The sequence below is a fragment of the Chamaea fasciata genome, unplaced genomic scaffold (genome assembly GCF_029207755.1).
Source record: "Chamaea fasciata isolate MVZ Bird 193981 ecotype frontalis unplaced genomic scaffold, bChaFas1.0.hap1 SCAF_2, whole genome shotgun sequence".
In the NCBI taxonomy this organism is placed as follows: domain Eukaryota; kingdom Metazoa; phylum Chordata; class Aves; order Passeriformes; family Sylviidae; genus Chamaea; species Chamaea fasciata.
Genome location: NW_027094087.1, coordinates 88,383,391 through 88,408,694, shown reverse-complemented (window position 1 = coordinate 88,408,694; position 25,304 = coordinate 88,383,391). Strand labels below are relative to the sequence as shown.

The 25,304-nt window shown below is 39.3% G+C and overlaps 2 protein-coding genes across 2 annotated transcripts in view; one reads left to right on the top strand and one right to left on the bottom strand.

The window, feature by feature from the left end:
* ST6GAL2 (ST6 beta-galactoside alpha-2,6-sialyltransferase 2) overlaps window positions 1–8,657 on the top strand; it is a 50,489-nt gene extending 41,832 nt beyond the window's left edge. The window contains exon 6 of the mRNA XM_066176673.1: window positions 3,818–8,657. Within this exon, the coding sequence (XP_066032770.1) occupies window positions 3,818–4,086 (269 nt within the window). The 3' untranslated portion in view covers window positions 4,087–8,657. The remainder of the gene's footprint in view (window positions 1–3,817) is intronic.
* The window catches only part of LOC136285466 (vertebrate ancient opsin-like), a 76,408-nt gene continuing 52,743 nt past the window's right edge, over window positions 1,640–25,304 (bottom strand). Inside the window, exons 3-4 of the mRNA XM_066176674.1 lie at window positions 24,295–24,528; window positions 1,640–2,143 (exon numbers count right to left, since the gene is read on the bottom strand). Coding sequence (XP_066032771.1) covers window positions 1,916–2,143; window positions 24,295–24,528 — 462 coding nt within the window. The 3' untranslated portion in view covers window positions 1,640–1,915. The remainder of the gene's footprint in view (window positions 2,144–24,294; window positions 24,529–25,304) is intronic.

The window sequence follows — 25,304 nt, the reverse complement described above, 5'->3', positions numbered from 1 at the left end:
GTGATGTGAAAAGTACACAGATGAAAGAAATAAGTGTATAGACATATTCAGAGGGCAGTACAGGGACAGGACATAAACAAGGCACAGTTGGACATTACAGGTGTGGGAGAAAATGCCAAGAAATTCAGCCACAGAAGAGAAACTTAGCAAGCAATAACACAAAAAGAAATATAACAATTGGGAAGCAACATGGAACTTCTCAGAATAGACAGGCAAGCAAAATTAGTTAATGGAACCAAGTCTGAAAGCAGTCAGGCACGTACCTCTTCTTTAGCTTTCAGGCTGCATCCAAAACATGAAAGTACAAACATAAGTTAAAAAATATTTTGGGGGTCATGTAAGTGGCAAAAACCAACTGGTAATTTAAAACATTTATAATACCACTGAAGCTAAGAGGAGGAGGGAAGGGGAGATGGGAAAAATAAGTTGTAAGGTAGATGAAAATATAGACAGCTTGGCACATTTATACCCGCTGGATACAGATGTCAGTAGCTTCCTACAATGTTACTAAAACCAAGCAAAGAAAGGAACTGAGTTAAAGAGTGGTATGAAAAAACATGGGATGGAATGTGAGACCTGTAGTCCAGGAAGCTCTGTTGGCAGCCCTGTTTAAGGACTTCAGAAAAACAACCTATACACATGGAATTAGAAAAAAAATAGAATAAAACCTGAATATATCCTAGTACATGGACTGATGTAAATGCCCTAGTGGTCTAAATTGCTGCTATTTTAAAGATGGTCAATTAACATTTTTTGTAAACGGAGTTTGCAGTAATGGCCCTACAACACTAGGGCTGTTCCCTGTGGAGGGGTTTCACATACTTCAAGGCATGAGACAGAAATGAAACCATTTCTTCACTGTTTTAGAGAGGACTATATTTGTACAAAAAAATATGGCTTCCTGTCCAAAAAGAACCTTTTATTTTTTTCTTCTTTCTCTGTCTCCTTTTCTTGATTGTTTTTGTTGGGTTTTTTTGGTTTGTTTTTTTTTTTTTTAAAATGTAGTGCAAAACAGCAGGAGCAGATCATTTTGAGTGGAAAACAGCAGAATCAGGGGGCTGTGCCAGCTGAGTGGAGGGACCTACCTCCTCAGGTTCCTGTGTAATCTTGCATCTCACCCATAGATGGTTTGGATGGAAGTCCTGGTTGCACCACACCGTTGGTCCCATGGGCTGGAGGTCTGTAGTGTTAGAGGTGCTAAAGGAGGATCAACCTGGCACTGACCACCATTTTTGCCCAGACTGGGGTTTGAACATTTGGCATGTACACAAGATCTGGAAGTATCAGGAGTGCTCCTGATTCCACCAGGACAGATAAGCCTCCAGCACAGGGACAGTTCTGTATGTGGTAATCTCTACTTGTAGCTCATCTTTCAGACTTCAACACACAAATGTGCTGTAACTTAGCTGTTACCACTCAAAAAATAGTTGCCAAGTCACTTCTGCCACGTCTTCCATCCTGCCAAACATCATTATCCAACATGAGCAAAAATGTGAATAGAACTTACGGTTATTTATGAGCAACCTAGACTGAAACCCCAAAACACGGTCTGTGTGGAACCAGGCAGGAAAGGTAAGGAGCTGAACTAGATAGCCCAGTGTGCCTTTAAGATTGATTCTGGAGGACACTGAACCACTGATGACTAAAAGCTAAAACTCTACCACTTCTAAGTCCTCCATGAACTAATTTACAGGAAAGTCAATGATACTGCTTAAAATTTTGTCATGGTTGAACCGTATCTGGAGTTAAGTGGCTATTTTTCTGTTACTAAAGAGTCACAATTTTTGTTCTTGACAGTTTTCCAATCCCACAAAGGGCAACTTCCTTTATTACTTTTAGAGTTAGCCTGGCAATGTGGCAGTGAAATAAAACACACTTTGGTTAAGGCTTGTACTTTCCACCAGAGCCAGTTTTCCTAAGATGTTGGTGGTATAGCTTTTGATATTGTCTCTAGGCTTGGCTCTGGGCGCAGGAGAGAAGTCATTTTACTGTCTGTTTCTGGATGTGGTTCATTATTGCACACATTTCCACCGTCCGCCCTCTGATCCAGCTGAATAACAGTAACCTTGGAATGGCAGGTGGGCTCTCCATCAGTGGAGGAAGGAGGTTGGCAGTGGAAAAGCTGACGAAAGCATTTGTAAAACTAAAACAACAAAAAACCAAACAATTCTAGATACAGCTGCTTGGCAGGTTACAATTCAGAGCATGTCTGTAACATCTTCAAGGCAAGGAAACATGGTTTATTAAGATTGTACTTTTTGTTCAGATAGGGATTAAATATTTTTTTCACCATGAATATGTGTTTCTTGCTGCATAAGACTAAAGTTCACTCTAATTTGTGAACTTCAGAATTGATATGCTTAGCTTTTCTAAGACTATAGATTCTGTAGAGTGTAAAGCTGTAAACAGTTATAAAATATTTTCAGAACCTTTAATTTATGATAAAAGATTTAATCACAGAAGTAATTGTTTTTCAGTTGCTTCACACATCAGGCAGGGAAAAGTCATTTTGATAATCTAATGATACACAGCAGGGAGAACATAGGATTCATTTCATTAGCAAGCCTTTGAAATCCCCGCATTCCCAAACTGTACACTAAACTTCAGAAAATGGCTTTGCTTAATTAAGAAACCAAAATAATTTTTTTATGTTAATTCATTTCACTTCTGAGATCTACCCAAAACACCAGTGATGATACCAAAGCTGTTGTGCAGGGAAAAAAAAAACCCCACCAGTTACATCAGTTCCCATTTGTATGTGCCAAGTGAGCAGAGTTACACAGCTACCTCCTCTGAGAGCTGACAGTCCTATTCAACAGACAAGGATACCAGTAGTGCTACAAATGCCTCAATACATTTTCTACACAAATTTATTTTTTAAGAGAAATCTTAAAAAAAAAAAAAAAAACAACGCATCCAAAACTTATTTAATGTCACTTTCCTTTTGCATGGCTTTGTGAAACAGAAAAGGCTTCCAGGAGCTGTGATTGATGTGAAAGTACTGTAGTTTAGGCAATGTTGTTGATCATTATCTGGTATTAGTTTGTCTCAAAATGTGCAGCTACAACAGCAATATTTCTCTTGTTTCAAGGCTATAACGACCGCAGTTGATGGTGCTGATGATAGTGTGCCATTGGCATGTGGCAGAAAAAATGGGTTGGCATTTTGTGGATTTCTCCTTGCTGAGCAAGGAAGTGGTGAGGGGCTTTTCCTTATGACACCACTACTTTAAGTAGGAATTCATCTCTGGTGTCTCTCCATGAGACTCTTCACCGAATTGTCTGAAGCTGTGGCCTTCTGTGCCACCACTACATTTCTTTATATGCCCTTATGCATGTGTTTGGCCAAGTCTTGCTGCTTAGAGAGAACCAAGTAGATGGGAAAACTGGAATTGGTTCAATTTCAGACAAAGAAAGACCAACATTGCAATAAGGTGGAGATGATGTTTCAAGGATTCTCGTGGGGGATGTTTTGTGGACAGTCCATAGAGGACATGGGGGGAGGTGGGAAAGAGCAGTCTTCTCACTCAGGAGGCTGATGGTGATATGCAAGTTCTTTATAGGCTTTTCACTCTTACTTTATGAGTGCTATCCTACTCTGTTGACTTTAAAAGCATCACAGTCTTTATGTATCAGGGACAAGTGAAAGCTGCCCAAATAAAAGGAACCATTGCTTCATTTAATGATTTTACAGAATACTTAAGGTGTGTGACAGAAAAGAAAAGAAGGAAAGAAAAAATGGATTGGATGACTGCAGGGAAATTTCTGCAAGAAAAGACGAAGCTGGTGTTCACTTTTATTTTCACTTCTCTTTGCAGGTATCCTCATCATGATGTCCATGTGTAATGAAGTACATGTGTACGAGTACATCCCTTCAGTGCGTCAGACCGACCTGTGTCACTACCATGAACTCTACTACGATGCAGCTTGCACCTTAGGGGCTTACCATCCATTGCTCTATGAGAAGCTCCTGGTGCAGAGGATGAACAAAGGTTTGCAGGATGATCTGTATCGGAAGGGGAAAGTAATTTTGCCAGGGTTCAAAGCTGTAAAGTGCCCCAAACGAAATAATTTCCCACACTTGTAGAAGTAAGTCTTTCAGAAACAATGTGCAATAAGGTACTACTGTCGTACTATAAACAAGAAGAGAATACTTGAAAAAATGTATCTTAGACCAATCTAGTCTTGAGTCTATAAATTGTAATTAAGTAGCAGGCATGAGAAATACTTCTTTTCTGAGCCTGAGTATTTATTACTACTTTGCAAGTATTCACAGAAAAGCAAAGGCTTAGCTCATGAAGGTGCAAAGGACATGCTTAGGCAGAAATATAATGTATTGTTTTTGGTGTAACTGTCAGAACTTGTCGATGGTCTCATGCCACATATCCTAGACTGTAAGTTTTTTTTTAAATGAATTTATTTAATTGTCAAACCTGGCATTGTGAAACAGCCTCTATTGTTCATGTATGTACAGAGCAGCCAGTTGAACAATGCAGCATTTCCCATGGCTCCATGGATTTTCACACTCTCCCAAATGAGGTATTTGCTACTCCAAGTTGTGCAGTCATTCACTAGAGCAGACTTTAATGCCTGTTCCTACACAGGCTTAGTTCCAGGCCTCCAGCTGAACAGGGGCTTAGGGTGGCCCTGAAGTGTGTGGGGTTGGAGATGGCTGTACACAGCTAAACCAGTTAAACTACTGAATGTATTTTTGGATGCCAGTCTCCCATGCTCACACTGACTGACAAGGGAAGAGAGAAATGTCTCATTTCTTTAGAGAAAAAAACCCGTATTTGTAACCCAATTAGGAAGAAAAACTGTCCCTGAAATGACTATGAGGAAGGTGTGAGATGGAAATGCTGCCTACCCCAGTCTGCACAGATACAAAAGATCTAAAGAAAGCCAAGGGCGGCTGTGCAACATTCACCCATCACACTGCAAGCAAGCATAGAAGGGGCTCACCTCTTGTCAACAAAGATAGCATTCAGGAATACAGACTTTTTTTTTTTTTTTTTTTGTTAGGTATTTCATTTATATCTGAATCAAAGTCGCTTGTTCAAAAGTTCTTGCTGTTCAGAAAGGAGAAGTTCTCTGACAAAAGATATCAGTGTTTTTTACTAAATGTTTGAAAGACTGTAACACAGAAAAGCTGTAATGTCTGCAAAAAAACCTGACTACAGACTGCATATGGAGATGCTTTGGTATTTTCATTCATAACACATAATGATAATATTCTTTAAGGCAATTCTAAAAGTTAATGATCTGGAGTGTTTTTCTCATTTTTTTTGTTTGATTTGTTTTTTTCCCACCTGGCTGTACATTTTCTTTTAGAGTAAGTTCAGCAGGAATATGTGTACACAAAAGCACAGCTATATTCTGCTCATGTCCATCCAGTAAAAAAAAGCAGACCGCTCAAAGGGGCATTGAAAAGAATAGCTGACTGGTCGTGGTGGAAAGTATTTTTTGTATTTTGACTTAAGCAAAAAGCTTTTTGCCAAAAAGGAAAAAAAAAAAAAGGCAAACAATACTAATGACTATTTCACCTTCAGTTGTAATGTAAGTATAATCACAAAATCCTTTTTCTCTCATTCAGCTCTTTGGGAGCAGTATTGGAGGGATCTTTTGGAAGGATTCTTTTCTTTCCTCAAAATGAAGAATATATATCTTATATAGGACTTAGCCTTCTTTTTGGGCTTTATGATGATCTTAAGATTCTTCTTTTCGACAGAAATTGTGTGGATGATCTAATAACTGTACTTCTGTGTTGTATGAATAGTTATGTCCATAAGGCATCTTGGTACATATCAAAATTTATAGGTTCTACGCATACTAGCCTTGGACTCTGGATATGGTACATACCAATTTTTTTTTTAATGTTATGTGTGGTGGCAACTTTTATTCTTGAAGCTAGTAACATTGTTATTTAAATGCATGGATGATATATAGCCTACACAGAACTAATCTATTTTTCCATACGTTTGGTACCCTATTTGCAAAACATAAGCAGTCTGAACAGTGCAATCAAATATGTCTCTCTCTGCTGTACCCTAGGTTAACTATGACATAACTGTAAAGGAAGAGAGTTTAGCTTTCTAAGACTAGTGAATATGCTACTTTTCAATAAGCAGAAACTTCTAGAGTTCCAAATAGAAAAAAAAAATTACTTTGCCTGGCCTGCAACCACTAACTTTTAACTTTGATTTTCACAAAGATGAAAAATACTAACTGCATTGCTCAACCACCCACAGCAGGATTATGTAGTATTTTTTATTCTCTCAGTAATTTGTCAGAATCATCAACATAGCTGTTGATTATACAGAACAAGACAAATTATAAAGTTTCATGTAACAAGTGCTAAGCATATCTACTTAGTACATCATTTCTATACCAGTGCAGAACCAGGTCTGAGATGTTATATAATGAACTATATATTTTTAACTTACTGGACTGCACACTCAAGTCCTTGCAGCCAAAACTTTTTCTTTGCCAAATCCTTCTTTATATGGCAGTCAGTCCTCCTTCCACAAATGAGGTTGTTGTAGCACCATCACCTCAGAAGATGCTGCAGAGCTGTGCTGCAAACGCTTGCTCACAGAGGAGGAAGACCAACCTGTGATGCCACCTTTAAAAAATGAGCCTGGAATGGCTTTCTAACACTGGTTTCCACTGTGATGTTTTACTGGTCTGCCTGCTCAAACATATTGTGGTTGCTTAAAGAGCATTTTCTCTCCTACCTTGTCTTGTCCTCCTTCAATTTTTGGCACAAGTTTGTTTGATCTACTTGAGGGCTCCCCTCCATTTGCTGCACGGGGGAAAGGGCAGAAGTAAAGGGGAAATATAAAAGACCTGCAGAGGTGCTGCTCTCACCACTTCTTACTCTCTGTGGCATTGCCATTGCTGGCGTTTATAAGAGCCCTCCAAGTGTTTTTGAATTAATGGACATTTCCCCGTCCCTTGTGAAGGCAGAGAAATGTTTGCAAAGAACCGCATTCAGTAAATTTAATACAGTCAATGTGTAATAACACTGAACCATGGCTCTTCTAAAAATAATGGGTGAGAGTGCTGGTTTTAGATGCATGTTAAAAACAGCAGTGTGAAAGGAAGTGTATTTTTTCACCAAGATCATGAGACTTTTCAGGGAATAGATACAGGAATGGCTTTGTAGCTCTCCCATGTGGCTGTCACACACCAAGAGAGTGGGACAGCACCTGGACAAGAGAGGTTTGCACAAACCTGGTGCATCTCAAGGTGCGTCATCAGCCAAGCAATTGCCTCTGCTATTGGGCCCCTGAGCTCCTTTGCACTTGTAGGCTTTAAATCTGTGGAGTTTTACTGACAAGTTGCCTTCAAACACTGTTGAGCCTCATGGTTGTGCCCTGGTGCTGTGGACAGCAGTTACTGAAACAAACCAGAAACACAGCAGCAGCTTAAGGAAATGTCCTGAGTTTATGCTGAATTGAATTACGCTCTTCTTCCCCACTGTGATTTCTGTACCTTTTCTGGCTTGCGGTGCTCTATCGTTTTATGAGTTCAGTTTTCGATGGCTAAATCAAGGTATTCTTTTATTTAATAAAAAAAAAAAATTACAAAATATTTTGCCTTATTTTGAGCCAAAATCTTTTTACTAGAAAAAAAACCATTCTTTTGTTCCATTCCTCTATAGTTCTAAAAGTTACCTCAGCATAAACTCACAGCTCAGTTCTTCCTTGGAGTAAGCTACTACATCTTTTTTTACCTTGTTGTGCAGTCTTATGCTGTAGAAACTCTGATAAATTCAGTGAAATTACCATGACGTACCTTTGAAGAGAGAGAGGGGGGTGATATAAACACTCTAATGTACATTCTCACTGTATAAATTTAATTTAAGCATTGCTTGTCTTTGGTCAACACACTTGCGTTGGTGAAGACATCCGAATTCTGAACTTGTTGCTGTAGATCTCTTGCCAAAGTCAGAAAAACCGAAAGAGTTGTTTTTTTCTTAAAATGAAGATAAGTGTCTACACTCACTGGTTGCACAGATTGAACACAGTCATTTTGGAAACTGAATTAAACAGGAGTTCAAAACACATGTGGAGCAATCCCTAGTGGGGTTTTTAATTTCTTTTCTCTTCAGAAGTTTTTAAGGATGGAAAATGTCATTTGGACAGTGACACAGATGTACCATGAAAGGAGTATTAAACGCATTGACTGCAACGATAAATGGTTACTATTTTTCCCTTCATGCTTTCTAAAGTTGATGCATATTTAAATGAAATCCTGCTTTGAAGCAGGTAATTCAGAAGCCTGCTGTTAAAATTATTTGAATCTTTCCCAGCATCTATCTCCTCACACACAAGGAGGATACCTGATTTAACTGTTTGAAATTTAAAGTAGCCCGTGTCAGGAGTATGTGAATCACTTAATGAATTTTGACAGTGCAGATGTCTTCTCTCTGGCTTAGCAATCAGATTCAGAATTTTGTTCTTGAAATAAGAGTTGTGTGTAAAAGCCTTACTTTTTTTCATATCATCTCATCACTCTTCAAATATGTAGTCATTGAACTATTCAAATATAGACTGTGTACTTTTTTAATAGCTTTGAGAATTATTTTGTATGATGATTTTTTTAAATGAATGTGTACTCTAATAACAAACCTTAAGATTTTACAGGAGTCACATTTTTAAGCAGTGTTTGTATACATTTTAACACTTTTTATATTTTCTATTATGATTTTGTATATTTTTATGTATACACAGTGTACAGATTTTTTCCTGTAAATAAAACATTTGTTTTCATTTGTTTAGGAGTGCTGGTCTTTTCATATTGCCTTAAATGAATGACGCTGAACTGCAGGTGGAACAAAAGAGGGAAGGTGCCTGTCAGTTCTGCCTGCAATTTCAATGAAATCTGAAATGGAAATGGACAGCTAATCTGACAAGGAGGTATCACAGTAAACTACAGAAAAGAGGCAAATATTGTTAAGCCGGCTTTTTCTAAAGTGAGCACGTAAGCATGTAGCACACCCAAGCAGATGTGCTAGGATTCCCCAGGAGAATACATTCAACATACTGCTCAGTAAATTTCTGAGCAGTAAATTTCTTGTGATTGTCAAGCCCTCTATGGAGGTCATGCTCTGACGACTTGAAATGCTGATAGACTTCAGGTAAATGCCTGTGCTACCCATTCAAGGAATACAGTGTTGTGTTTCAGGGAGAAGAACAGGCTTTTTAATAAACTATTAATTAAAAACAGCTTACCAAAGGGAAAATGTAACTTGCCATCCAGTCTGTGATGAAGTATTGCATAATTCAATCACAACAAGCCTGCTCACATCCATTGGCTGTGGGGCACACTGCTGCTTTTTTGGTAGTTCTTGAACTACACAGGGGCCTGAGTTGGGCCAGTGGAGGTGCTAATCAGTGTTTACATCCCAGGGACTCATCTTGAGTCCGCGCCAACAAGAAAGTTGGTTACACATTACTGGAATGATAAAAGTCGGATTGCCATCATGTACACTCCTGGCAGGCAGCTCATCCTTTGTATATCACTGCCTCCTGACAGGTAGTGTTGAGGGGCTAGTTACTGTCATGATATGCAAGTAACACCTCTCAGAAAACTCTCATCAGTGAGGTGCTCTAGGGGATAAGCTGAATGTTGCAACCTATGAATGAAGCAACTAACTGATACTTTTTAAATCCAGCAACTTTGCTTTTTTATTTAAAAAACTAACAAGAAAATATGATCACTGTGTCTGTCAATTAAATGCTCAGTCAGCTTCACTCTCTGTGACACAGGGAGGACATTCTTGTCCCACTGCATTCAAACTATACCTCAGTAGGAGGTGTAAATCCATGAACTATATTGTGTGGGGTACAGAGGACATCTTGCTCACACACTATTCTTTAGCAGGGACAGCTAGAGGAGGTGTGACATTACCTTTCTTATAGTATCTCAGGGAGCCTTGGAAGCAACTCATTTTTAGGTTTATTCCCAAAATTGCCCTGCCCTTTTTTGAACAACGTGCCTTGTTAGAAGTACCTCTTATTGTTTTACTCAGAAGCCAGCTGTGTTTCACTTGAGTAGTTCTTAGGGGCATAGTTCTATTGACAGGTGAAACTTCATAAAGGCATTTTGGTCTGTTGATCTGCATTATTAGCTTGCTTGTTGAGATCTGGCTGAAAGACATATCTCGGGATTTTTAATTCAGCTTGCTGTCTTGAGTGCAGCATGAACTGGTTGAAGTGATTCTCCCCCTCTCCTCTGCTCTGGTGACACCCCAGCTAGAGTACTGCATCCAGACCTGGGACCTCCAGCGTAAGGACATGGACTTGTTGGAGCAAATCCAGAGGAGACCCACAAAGAGGTCAGTGGGATTGAGCATGTCTCTTATGAGGAAAGGCTGAGACAGTTAGGGTTGATCAGTCTGGAGAAGGCTCTGAGGAGACCTTATTGTGGCCTTTCAATACTCTAGAGAATGCGGTTCAAAGAAATGGCAGTACTGTTATGGAAGTACTATCTGACCCCAAAGCTTCATGCCCTGGTAATCAAGGCAAGTAAGAAGTGTGTGCTCTGTTAGTTCTTTTTCCTAGAAATAAGCTAAGTAAATGTTTATTTAGTTTGATGAAAATATTAACTGATTATATTAAGCTGACTGAGAAGTAACAATAATGCAGTAATATAGTGGGGGTTTTTTAAACTGGAGACAGAATTGTCACCAGAAGACAAGCAGCACAAGTAGGTTGTGACAGATCGCAGAGGGAATCATTGCTGGTGTGATTGCCAGATTCTTGGAAATTATAAAAGGAAAGAATGAGGTCCAGTGAAATGAAGGAGGAGAGACAAGGAATTATGAAAGACACCAAGAAAACAGAAAGAAACAGCTAGAAGATGTACCATAACAGATGGCCATGACTGTTGCTTTTTCCTAATAGTCACTTACTTAGGTTTGGCATTTTTTTTTCTTACTTTTTTCTGTACATTTGGAAAGAAACCCAACTCAGCACACTGGTGCTCGTATTGCTGCTGTCCAGTTTAGTGTGCTGGAATGTGATCTTAAAATGAAGAACTATAGTAGAGTTAAGAACAGACTTTTGCTGGAGTTCAGCTTCTTTGTAAACAAATGAATACCACAAACTTAACTGAGAAAGACTAACAGGTTACACTGCTACACTCTGAACCCCCTCCCTGTGCTTACAGTCATCAGTATGATAACCGAAATAAGAAAACCTATTTCTTCTGGTGGCCTGTTTCTGCACATAGACAAATACAAATCAAATTTCCTCTTGGTTCCAAGATGCTGACAGGTAGGGGATAATTACTGTAGCAACAATTTCTTACATGCTTGTGAGAGGACTCCAGAATCCCTGAGGGTTACGGAAGGCAGGATGCCTTGATTTTATGGAAGCAGCCAGAGGGGAAAACTACTGCCAGTGCTGACTCCAGGCTGTGTCACCTGCTGTTAATTACCTTGCTCCCAGACAGTTGTCTGACTGCAACTGAGCTGCCTGATTAAAATGTTTTACTGCCCCACCTTCCAAGCAGTAGTTGTTTTCCACCCTGGAGCACTGATGGATGGGTTGTACTGGCTGCATCCGGCACTGCTGCTACCATGTGCAGCAGGTATGTCTCCTCTGCAGGTGGGGCCCTCGGGGCAGGGGGTGGGAGTGTTGCTAATGGAAGAGATTTGGGGGATTCTGGATCGTTTTGGTTTGTGTAAATCTAGAAGGCTTTATCTTTTAAGCATTGTTTAGTGATAGCAGTTGTAGGAAACATGACTCAGTGTGCCTCAAGAAGTTAAGAGTTCATGACTCGGGAGTTGTCTGATGTTTTGTAAACTGGGCAGCATTCTCAATCTAAGGTATCGAGACTTTGGACTAAGGGACAGCATGAAGAATTTTTGGCTAACTAAGGCAAGAAACATGCAACATGTGTCTTGGGTAAACTAAAAGTGCCAGAGGTCTACCCATAGGCCCAGCCTTACTGCCCATGAGGCACACAAACCAGGAGGTTTGTGCTGTATCCTGACCAGAAAGGAAAAGTGGGGAAGGTTTGGTTCTGGATGTGTTTCTGAGCCTGCTTTTTCAGTAAAAATGGACAGGTGTCTTAGCTGATGCTTCCAACTGGATCAAGCAATATTATTTTTCTCCCCTAGCAATATTCCTCTTTAGAAGTGTTGGGGTTTTTTTTTCAGTTATTTCCAGTGCTTCTTTTATCTATATAAATGAAATTATAAGCTATCTGATGGACCTAATGTAGACTTTAAAATTGCATGGGGCTGAATGTAGCTGTCAGGACATTTTAATGGGCAGTTGTAGCATCCCAAGAAGTAGAGATAAGAAGAAAACGTGTAAGCTGTTAACAAAATAATATTAACAAAGTTGTTCCATGTTAGAAGAGCAAGGAAGGCAGAAACAACAAAACATATACCATGTCTGAGAAGTATTGCCTTATTTTCATGGTTACAACATGCTATTCAGATAATTATTTTAAAATACTCCTTTTAGATAAGTCCTCGTGAAGCATGTACTCTCGTATAAAGTTAGCAAAGTGAGAGATCAAAGCTGAAGGGATCATAAAGTAGTGATAGTTATTTTGTCAGAGGAAACAGAGAGAAACTTTTCTTTGCCCATACTTCAGTGTAATCAGCATGGCTGCTGAACTTCAAAGGGATTGATTATGCACATGACAGCAAATATTAACAATGCTACTGTGTTCTTCAATGCACACTGGTTTAAGACAGCACATGGTTGCCTTCAATGGGTTTATCGCTGCAGAAAAAACAGACCAGTTGTCATATTTATCTCACAAATGCTCTTCCCTGGCCTTAAACAGGGCTACTGAACCCCATACAGTATACAAGTAGCATGTGAAGTTAATTCCTTCTACCTAAAAGAAACTTAAGAAGAGTTTCCTAAAGCAAACGTGAGGAACTTCAGTGAACAGCAACAAAATGGATCCTATTCCCATTTCATAAGTTAGAATTGTTTAGGGTTTTGCAGTGTGATTGATGGATCCTGACTAACAGAGGCAGAAGCAAATTTACCAGTCCCTACAGTAACATTCTACTTCATGAGAGGAAATGAAGGGTCTATTACCACCATAATATGGGATGAGTGATTCCAGATCATTTTAAAATAACTCACATTTTGCTGGAAGTTTCAAAGCATTACAACAAGAAGTATTTTGACACTTGAAAAATCTATGTGTTTATTTAGTTATAGCCAATATGCTGTTCTGCTGACCCAGTTTTTTCTTGTATTTTCAGTTCTTCAGCCATGGACTCTAGATCAGCCCAAATCAATTAAAATAAAGACTCCAGCTGACTGTTATGTATTTATGTTGGTATATTCCTGCTCCAATCTTGCTGTGAATATAGCACATTATTAAATATTTGGAGAAATGTGATCTTACTTTGTTGGGGGGTGGGGAGGGAAGTTTGTGATTGGGTGGGGGTTTTTTTGGGAGGGATAGGTAATGAACTGCCTATCTTTGGCTATGTATGTAATACGTTTAGGGAAAGCAAATCTTCCAGATGTTCCTTATAGAGTTTCATTAAGGCTGAGACCCAGAACACTGCACAAGGCAATCCAAAGTGTTCTTTCCATGGGTTATTTTTGTAGTAAAATACCAATGGCTATCTTCCCTTGTGAATTTCTCGGGGTCTTTCTGCTTGAGGGTTGGTCACTTGCATTCTGCTAAGTCACACACACAGAAACTTCAGCAGCTCTTGGGGATTTTACACACTGATCCTTCTTCCTTGGCACTAATTAATTCTACCTCTGGCTAAAACATAAGTTCTTACAAGCCTTCCCCCTCAGATTTCCTGACCACCTGCCCTGTTGCTTCTGTTTCCCAAAATCATATTTCCATTAATTGCTATGAATGAGATACAGGAAATTCTCTGATGTGGGAATGCTGGAAGAACCTTTTAATTGCCAGATAAGCATTCTACTGCTGGACAAGGGCACTTGTTACTTTTTCAAGAAATGAGAGCCACAGTATAGTAAGTGGTGGGTATAAAGGATGAGGACTAAGTCTTCCCTGGGTTTTACTTTTATCTTGGTTTGCAGGCAATTAGGTATTGATTTTACCCAAGGCAGAATTAGAAATTACTGAGAGGGGGGTTGATTTGTGACTGTGTTTTAGTAGCAGTCATTTGGTTTTATGTAAGTAATGCAATAACAGAATCATTGGGCTGAGAAATCAGAATTTCTGTTCTGACAGAATTTTTATTTCTTTTATAATTTCTTTCTCATATTGCACAAAACAAAAACAAATTATCAAAAAATTCCAGACAAAACCCCAGACCGTCAAAATATCTAGTTACTTGTAGATATCTTTATGGATCTATAGTTCAACTTCATTCTGACTGTTCCCCTATAAATTAGATCACTGTGCTGGGCTACATTTCACTGCATTTCCTCCCTCTTCCTGCGCCACTGCTATTCCTGCACATGGGGAATGCAGTCTGGTAAAAGAGCTTGATCTGCTGTGTGAAGGACAGTGTTTTTCATTGAAGATACTTTTGACAAGAACCAGGGTGTAGAAGCTTAAGCATGGAGATCTGAGCTGAAATGTCCTTCTTTTTCCTGCTGAAAATAAAATTGGCAAAATTAACAGCTTCTCTAATATTGAAGAAGCCACATTTCACACTGAGAAAATGCTTTACTGGGAAACTGACTAACAAGTGACAAAAGCGCCTGGTTTAGTTTGTTTTTTCCTAACTCACATAGAAATTCCTTGATTTTGAAGTTGGTGCTTACTGTGAGAGAGGGGAAGAGTGGGGAAGGTGAAAAGGAAGATGAGTGATATAAGTTTTTAGTTAACCTTTGAATCCTACTTGTAGTGAATTCCTATTAGCCTGAAGCCAGCAAACACAGAAGTCCTGTAAAGCCTTGGGTGAGTTGTAAGGTCTTCAGTAAGTATTTTCCCTGAAGGGTTAGAATATTACATCTGAAGCAGGGTCATCCATAAAGTACTCAGCATGCACTACCTTATGTAGCAGATCCCCGCCTATTTCCATACACCTGGGGACTTAAGAAGTCTCTGTAGAGCTGATGTTCTTGTTTTCAGTTCAGATTCTGAAAATAATCAAGAGCATTAAACACTGAAAACAAGACAGAAACAAGAAATAACTCCTACTACACTGGGGTGTTTGGTTCTCTACTAACATCTAGCAAATGCCTAAAAAAGTTTCCCAAATGAAATACCCAGTTCCAAGCATGAGTACCAGAATTATAATTTGAATATTTGTTTTGAACATGAGATTATGAAAATAATTAACTAGTTCACACTAGCAATGTGGGGGTAGAAAGTGATCTGCTTATGGTGTCCCAATATGAGGAAAAGGCAACTACCGAAGAAGAAGGGCTTTTTGAGGAATAAAGGTTTATAAACTGGCTACAAATAAATTTAGTTTGAGAGCAGTTGTTATACTAAACATCAGGGGAACAAAGCTCTGTAATAGCTTTTACTTCAAAAGACAATGAACCTCAAATTTATTTTCATTTGGGCACAGTCAGATTTCTGAATTACATTAAGTGATGCAGTTCATAATGAAAAGGGGATTATTCTAATGAATTACAGGCCCGGTACAGTTTTATATTGTATTTTCCATGCTGTGGCAATGAGTATTTCTTTGAGTACAGCAGATTTATTTATTTATTTATTTATTTATTTATTTATTCCCCTGAAGGAAGCAGGACATCAGGATAAAATCATAAAATAAAGTTCTACAGATTTGAATTAGAATTGCCAAGCAAGTTCATGAGGGTTTGAGCACTAATCTAACCTTTAATCCTCAAATTTCTCTTGCTGTAAGACTACGATGATGATATTCATATGCTTTTCAAGGATACCAAGGATTAACTCAATTAAAAATATTTTTAGTGGAGGTTACATAGATGCTGAAAAATATTCTCTGTCTAGGAAAACTCATTTTGTTTTTTCTCCATCCATTTAATCTGAAACAATTGTTGCTTCAATTCATAGTAAGATACATGACTGCAAAGATATGCCTGGTACACACAGTAAAACTCTGAGAATTAATATCAACTGACACAATATGTAGAAAAAAGGCCTGCTCTGAATTAAATTTTAGTATTATGCCACTACCATATGACAAAATATTACTCACTTATTGAACAGGAGAGGAAAATTAGAGGCTCTGTCACTGCCAGGGTTACACTTACTTTTTCAATACTTTTTCATCTGTTGAATTTGATTGTCCTCATAAAGCAACTAAATTCTTTGTTTATCTAATACGTTGTATTCTGTTTTCTTCAGCTGACCTATACTTGTACTCAGCTTTGAAATGGTAAGTAGTTCCAAATGCTTACTGGAGTCCTACTTATAATACTTGGATATATCATAGAAAAACAGAAACATTAGAATTGAAATGGGGAATTCTGAGGCTAAATAAATGTTTGACCTTAACCAAACCAAGGTTTTGGGCTAAAATTGAGTCTGATCCCTGACCTGCCATTGCAGTTTAGACCACTGCAACAGAGGATCCTGTGACACCCATTCAGTGTGGCTTGGCAATGCCATTTTGATCACATATGCCTTTGTAGGACTTTAACAATCCACACCAAACTTGGAAATCAGTTCAGAAAAAAAAAAAAATTAACTGTCAAGCGCTTTCACCCAACATCTAGATCACACTGAAGTAATGGAAAGTGAGAAACAGAACAATTGCTAATATTTCATCTTTTTCCCCCCTGTATTTCTCTTAGGACTGGCTGAGCTCTTGACCGTCCAGACTCTCCCTTGAGGACAGATGTACCTGTGAAGCCAGCAGGGAAACACCACTTTGGCTGAGCTTCCTATGATGTCTACTTGCAAGAGCAATGAGGCTACCAAGGGACCTTGCTTACAAAAATCCTAACACTTTTTTTTAGCTGTGAACATACCACATTTCTTGCTCTACAGTAACCTCTGAATACTGTAAATTTCCATTTATCTACTGATCTATCCTGCAGGTTTAATGTTACAGGTGAAAGTGTATGAAAAACAGCTGACTGTAAATGAAGTTCTGTAACTGCAGCACAGCTGTAGGCTGATCATGATAGGCAAATGATCATGATAGACAAACAATTTGACTAAAGCTGTTTTTCCTTTACTGGAGAAAATTTGAGATGTGTAACCCTACAATTTATCTGAATCCTTAAACAGTTTGTTGTTTTATTGCCTTTTAGGTGGTGACAATGATTTTAGAGGTCAAGTCTTCCCCTACTTGCTAGCCCTCAAACAGGCAGCAGAGTAAATCTCCTGTCATTCAATCATTGATTCAGCAATTATTCTGATTTATATCCCTGTCTCCACTAGGGGGAGTGTGACTGACCCCTTCTGTTTACCAGCATGGCCTACAACGTTGTCAGGAAGCAGTTGAGGAAATGTTCCCTCCTCTCTAAGCTAATCACAACGAAGATGCACTAGAGTGGACATGACCTCTTAAACAGAGATACAGCCATACTTTTGTTTTGAAATTTGGCTGGTCCAAATATAACGAAATGCTTACCTGCATCATGCCTCAGGGGCTTATTCTAAGTTACACTGATCAAACCTTAGAATAAACAGGTTAGTCCATCTAGGTTTAGAGAATAAGGGGAAGAGACAAGAAAAGACCTATTACATATGTTATATGAAAAGATTACTTCCTGTATCATAGAATGTTATCATGAGTAGTGTTGGAAGGGACCTTTAAAGATCATTTATTTCCAACCACCATGCCATGGACAGCAACATCTTTCAGGATTGTGTTTCTCAAAGCCCTGTCCAGCCTGGCCTTGAACAATTCAAGATACTACCCACAGGGTATCCACACTTCTCTGGATAACCTGTCTCATCATCCTCATTATAAAAACAAACAAACTAACTAACTAACTAAAAACAAGAAAACCACTTCTTTATATCCTGTATAAATCAACCTTCTTTCACTTTAAAAGCATTGCCCTTTTTCCTGTCACTACAGCCCCTGGTGAAAAGCCTCCATCTGTCTTCCTTAGAAGTCCCCTCTACGTACTGAAAAACCACAAGATTTCCTCTAAGCTTTCCCTACAACATGCTGAGCAACACAAACTTTCTCCAGCCTTTCTTCAGTAGAGAAGACTTCCAGCCCTCTGACAATTATCGTGACCCTTTTCTGGACTTTTTCCAACAGGTTCATGGCTTTCCTGTGCTGGGAGCCTAGAGCTGGATGCAGCACCAAAGGTGGAGCCTCAGCAGAGCAGGGTAGAGGGGCCCTGCTGGCCAGGCTGCTTTGGATGCAGCCCGAGATGCAATTGGCTTACTGGGCTGCAAGCTCACATTGACAGGTCATGTCCAGCTTTTCACTCACCGGTACTGCCAAGTCTTTCTCCACTTGAACTGAGAGGAGCTGCTCTCAGTCCACTTATTTCCCATTCTGTATGGATACTGGTGGTTGCCCTGACCCACCAAGGACCTTGCACTTGACCTTGTTGAAGTTCATAGCATTTGCTGAGGCTCACTCCTCAAGGCTGTAAAAGTCCCCATGGATGGCATCTCTTCCCTCAAGCACATAAAGGGCACCACTTGGTTTGGTGTCATCCGAGGGTGCATGTAATCCTATGTCCTCGATGAGGATGCCAGACAATACTGGGCCCTCCTTCTCTCTTTTTGCCATACCAGTCACTTCAAATTCAACACCTCAGGTTCACTGTCCCTGGAGTCTCTTCTCCTTTCAGAAATGCCTGGGGTTTTTTTTGCAGGGTGTATATGGACTACAGAAGGATCCCATTGTCTTTGCTACAAACCCTGCTCACTGCATTTTCCCCTTGGTTTCTGACCCATTTATTTCCCTGTCTAATGTGGAGGTAGATCTCTTCCCAGTTCTGTGAAGCCTCATGTTTCTCTATTGCTATGAAATGAGGAATATAGGAAGAGATTAACATATTAGATGCTGTTTAAAATATGATTTAAAGAGATATTGCTGCCCTTCCCTTTCTATGTCTTCCAGAAGAAAGATCTTTTAACTGGATTTCATTTCCATTAATGCATTCCCTAATCATAAATTGAAAATCATTATATAGTTTAAAACATGTGCTTATCCTGTATTTCTTTTCATCATTCATCTGCATTAGTTTTCACCTTTATTCAGTATTTTGCATGCACGAGAGGTGGTCTGGCTTCCTGCTTCCTAGTTTTGCCCTGGGTCTAAAACAAGAAAGTTCTGAACCCTTCTGTGATATTCAAGCCAGTTGAGGACAGGCAGAACATGTCAACGTATACAAGGTGTATCAAAGGATTTAGCCTGGGATAGCATGAAGTCTGGCTGGGGTTGCTTGGGACCCTAGTTAAATGCCCATTATTTACCTGAACTGATCTTTTTGTCATGAGCTGCAAGAGAAATTCCTGAAGTAATTTTAAACTTACTGTGTGAAATGCAATTATACTTTATGACAGCAGCAAAGGTGCCCTTGAGACCTTTCTTCTCTTTGCCCCTCTGCTTTAAAAAGTCATAACACTACATGTTGGCAGAGAAATAAAGTCAAAACATTTCTGAGCTGCACTACAGTACAGTATTCGGCAGTAAGAGATCATTTAGTCTTGACCTATTTTCAACTGAAGAGCTTGGGTGTGCCATTCTATTTGGACTATTAATTACTCAAAGACAGCTTAGCTACCAGAAAAGAGAGGGGGAAAAAAGAGCAGATCATGAGTATTGAAATCTATGTGAATTTCAATGAAAAATTATAACAAGATAATAAATTTTACTGTAAGTCCACAAAGCTCTCAAAGGTTTGAACTAAGCAAACAAGGACTCTTCAGGACTTAATAGATGTGTCCCAATTTATGTATAAAATGAGGTTTGGCATAATTGTCCCTGAATTGCATACTGTCTTTCTGGATCTGTAGTTTTTTGTTCTCACAGAGTTAAAATACCTTAGCTTTCCAAATGTGAAAACAAGTAACTTATAAAATACACTGTTAACTTACGCACATATTCCTCCAGTTTTAAAAATGAGCCATTACCTTTTGTTGGAAATACTGAAAACTGCGAAATACCCCATGAAACATGACTGAAAATATAGCTGTTATAACAGCCAGTGGAGGAATGTTAAGGTTATTTTTTTTTTTAATCATGATCATGTGTATCTCCCTTTCCCAAAGCTCATATGCATTTCTCCCTGTTCAGTGCAAAAGGTAAGATCAAGAAGGACTGAAAAGGATTGTTAGAAAACTGCATAAACAAAGAACAAATAGATTATTATTATGGACAGAAAGACTCTTTGTTGTTCATTTGGCAGCTGGGAAGTTGCATGAAGACCCTGGAAGAGGAGGCTGGCCTGAGCAACAAGCCACTCATTAGGTAAGAGGAGGTGGCATCACTTCCTGGGGACTGTCAGAGCCACAGCAGAGGTGCCTGGGAGGTGTCTGATGTGTGATGTTGGGCCCAGGTCTCATTGAGGAACACTCTCTAAGTACACCATTGTCATTATTGTTCAAATCTCATCAGGAAAAAAAAAAGTCTTTGTACTTGGCTTAGTTATATCATTCTTTCTCCCTAATTTCTCCCTTACCCATCACGTTCCATTACATGATAAATTTGGAAAGGTCACAGTAGTAATGACTTTTAAGTAAGTGTGTATATTCTTTTAAGCATCGGTTGTCAAGATCCGTGGGGGAAATGACAGGGTCACCTATTTTTTAGAAGAGCAATGATTTTAATACAAGAAGACAGACACTAGAAATCAAATCACTAATCAGGGATTTATATTCACATTTAATATATCTCTTTCCTCACACTCTCCCTGCTTATTTTTGCTCAGAGGCACTTTCTGACACCAGAAATAGCACATTACTGATCACATACTATGGGTGGACTTTTTCTGCAATTGTAATATGCAATAGAGTATTAGATGTGCTAGCCTAAGTTTCAGTAGTACAGGGAGACTTAGGTACACTACCTGAGCAACAAAAAATGTGAAAGAAATTACTGTAAAGCTCATGAGCTGCAGGGGAGCAAGGCTATTTTGCTTCAACAATGATTGTGACCTGTAATATGATTGGTAGTTTTCAAAAAATTGGTTCTCTAGATCAGTAAGTGATACAGGTTTAAACTTGACTTAAATTTGGCTGTCAGTACCAATGCAGCAAATTTCTATTTTCTCTGAGTGCTGTATTCAAATAATGTGAAATAGCGAGTGGAGATTCACTCAATCTCACTGTGATCTCATCCACAACCACACTTTCTTGAACACTTATTATTAGAATCTTGACTTCTGTGTCCATAAAAAATGAATTTCTGGTATGTAAAAGAAGGTTAACCTCTGAAGCTGCCACACCACCAGGCTATCCTGCTAATAATCCCTGTTTCTTAGTGCAGTATGTCCTCATACACAGCTATACCAGCCAGAAAACATTTCCATGTTGGTGTTCCTGTGCTGTTTTGTGGAACACACAACAGCAGGATTCTCCCAGCAATCACCTCCTCAGCAGCAAACCCATGGTTACAGGGAAACGCCATATCTCCTGCATGAATGCTCAATACTTGCTTGCATGTAACATGTGAGAGAGCAGGTTTCTGTCAGCACCACCGTGGTAAAAGAAGGTAGTCGAGCTGTCATTAAAAATCTGTTTGGATTGGCTGCACTGGGGGGAAGTTTGAACAATGGGAATTTGACAGGGATGTGTGATGGGAAAAAAAGACACTGAGTGAGGCAGGAGAAGATGAAACAAAATCTGCACAACTACATTAACTATGTAACTATAAAGGACTGACGCACTGAAAGTGTAAGCATGCTGACCTTGCACAGCTACTTGGCTGTGTGCTGCCTTTTTGTGACCTGACATTTGGGGAAGCTGCCCCAGGCACATACAGTCATATTGCCAAGAGCCAAAAGAGCCTTCCATAAAGAGAGAACAGGGAAAATGGAATCTCCTTCACTGTCTCCTTCAGCTTCATCCCAGCATCATTTGGTCTTAGGCTTTAGTGTCTTAGTTTGGTCAGTGGATCTTGACATCTGCCTGGCATGTTATGAGCCCAGTAACAGTCCAGCTTAAACAGTGCATTTCTCTCCTCCTGGAGGACAGCACAGGAAGAGGCACAGCAGCACACCTCATGCCATCCCATCTGAGGGAGTTCCTGCAGCTGGAAAGAAATTCACTATTTTCCTTAGTGATTTACTACCTCAGGTCAGTGCAGTAGGCAATGCCAAAGACAAAACTCTTTCTCTAGATCTCCAGGACCATGAAAGTGACTCAGGGACTGCTTGAGAGTTAATTTAAAGATGTGCTCTGTAGGATGAGTTTTAAAGCTGACTCAGAGGTTGATGGTTCCACAATACTCTGCACAGATTTATGACAACTGGAAGCTAACACCACAGCTGCAGTCAACCAACACCATTTTCCAACCTTCAGGGCATTTCCCAGAGCAAAAACACTTTTACGTGGAGAGCTAAAAATTATGCCGTATGTTCTGTGTATTTGTAAGGTGCAGGAGTAAATACCCTGCTGTGGTACCTCAAAGCTGCAAACAGCACTGTGAAAAATGCAGGCCAGGTAATTTCTGTGTTGGGAGGCACCAGCCTTCCGTGACAATTCTCAGCTAAGCATGAAGACCAGGAAAACTGAGTGCCAGGAAGATTAACAACTTCTTTTCCTGAGGTGTTAAATTTACAAGAAAGTGTGAGAACAACTACAGAGGTGCCAAGAACACCAGCGATGCACTGAATAGGGGTGTTATTATTGTTCCTGTTCTGAAAGGTGGATGAACAGACAAAGGGATGGGTTTCACCTTTTTGACTGAGGAACATTTCTCGGTGCCAGTTAAAACCAATTATTTTCACTGCTAATACACAGTGGCACAGCAGAGGAGTGCTGCAGGTTAATGCTGCACATTAGCTATCATTTAGGTTTGATTAGTAAAAAGTATCTGTCCCAAATCTGATCAAGCTCCTCCCCTTATTGGTGGCTCATCACGTCTCCATGTGTAAAGACAATACCAAAATGCATCTGCTATCAATATTATATAACCTGCTCCAGTGATCACAGCACAATCAGATTATCTCTCAGTCAAGGACCTCAGTCAAAGTGCTCAGAGAATAAAGAAGCAAGATAGATGCTGTTGTTGAGAAGTTTTCATAAGAATCACAAAAGGTAAGGGGGAAAAGTTACTGGTTTTCTTCAGCATTAACACTTTTCAAATGGAATGTTTTATTTGCTTCAATGTCAGCTCAAACTAGACTTTGCAAATGAAGCCCTGGTCTTGGGGAAGGCAATAGAACTTTTTCCTTCTGATTTCAGGAGGTTTCACAGCTTGCTTGAGATTTTTCCCTCAAATTCCAAGAGTAGATTCTTTTGTTGTTTAATAAATTTAGGTTAGATGAAGCAGGCCAAGAATGATCTCAGACTGTGACAAAACCTGAATACACTTAGCTGTGACACTTAACTCTTTCCTTGTCTCAGCTCCATAATAATATTATGCTGTTGTGGATAAATACTAAGGGTGGGCTCCAGCATACACTGAGCAAGAGAAGACAAAGGGTGTTTCTTTGCTTTGTAATAGTGTAATGGACATAATGAAGAAAAAACTGAGAACAACCTCTAATACATAATTTAATAAAAAAAGTTTTGATAAACCACGCATATTTTTCAGATTTTCTACTGCAAAACACTTTTAAAACTCTCAGATCTACCATTATCAAACTTCAGAGTCAGAATTGTCAACACAGAAACATTAGGAAGCTCACTTTTGAGTACTGAAAATGGCATTTACAGGAATGAGGGGCCTGAACTGGATGTAGGCGTTTTAGAATATGCCTTGGTGCTCATGAGACAAAATTCATTATCTATTTTGGCACATAGCTGAACTGTGAATTTAACAGTAAGGATGTAGATGTCCATAAAAACAGTAAATGCAATGATATTTGGTTTCAAGGGGATCTATAATGAAAATGGTAATTACAAATGGTCTCCTTTATTTTGTTTGCAAGGTCATGAAATCCCTTTTTCTCCTAGTCCATTTTTCCCCCCACTCCCCAACATCACCAAATGTTTGAGTATTCTTCTTGTAAATACCTTTGGCAACTAACTCTGAAGGATACAAAATAATACCCAGTGTGCCCTCAGAAAAATATAAGAAATTTCAGTAAGCAAACATTTTTCCGTTCTTCCTGTCTAGCAAGACAGCTGTTGTTTGCCAACACTTCCACCCCAGTAGTATTGTTCAGTAGTATTGTTTGCACAAGCTTTCAATATTCTTAAAGATACATCTATAAGACTGGTAGTCACAATGGTCAAGGAATGTCCGATGGACTCTGAAGAAAATACAGTTTAAAAATAATGTATGTCTTACCTGCTTATTCATAAGTATGTAGATAATGGGATTGCAAACAGTGCTGCTTTTTGCTAGGATGGAAGGTATGATGCTTGTAACTGGAGTCACAACACCCGGCTTGCCAAATGTTGCAATTAATGCTATAACCCCATATGGCATCCAGCACACCAGGTAACAGATAACTGTAGTGATCACCATGAACAGGACGTGGTACTCTCTTTTGCGGGCAGCATTCTTGTGGATTTTTCCAACCTAGGGAAAGGTTTAAAAAGGGAAAAAAATTAACAAGCAGAGCTGTTGGATTGACTGCATGAACAGCCTGGTCCTATTGGTCTTGGATCAGCAATAACAATCAACACTGTAGCTCCAGAAGCAAAACAAATGCAAACCCCAAAATGACTGAATGCAGGGAAAAGACTTTCATCATCTCCATTAGGCACTAGGTCTCTGCAGAAACCACACTGCATGCCAGCATAAACCAGAGTCCCAGTGGAGGTTGGAGCAAATGTGGAAAGGTGACAAAGCATCTAGTCCTTAACAGATGTTAGGTCATCTCCAGTTGCTTTTAAGGTATAGAATTTTCTGTAAATGTACCGTGTTTTCATTCAAATTACACAGAATACAGAGAACCGGTACACAGAACTTGCTTGAGATGAAGAAGATTTACACAGCACAACTGAACCACCAGAAGTATTTTCTGTTAAGGGCACGGAAAAAGCAGAACAACACTGGGACTGTGCTTAGTATCTCTGTCCTTGGATGTTTTCAACACTGGATAAAGCATCAGCTGGCCTGGCATGCTGTTAACCATGGTCATACTTGGAGTGGGACACCAGAGAAGCCTTGCTCAATCACTTGATGAACTTTAAAGTGGTAGGATTCATTCCCTGTAGAGGATTTCTTCCTTGTACTTACCCATTTTGGTAAAAGGGCTTCACTCCTGATAATGATCAGAAACAGGTTTTCGTGCTCTTAAAAAAGCACGCTGAATGTGGATTCATTGTGATTCACTGGATTTTTGGGGAAAT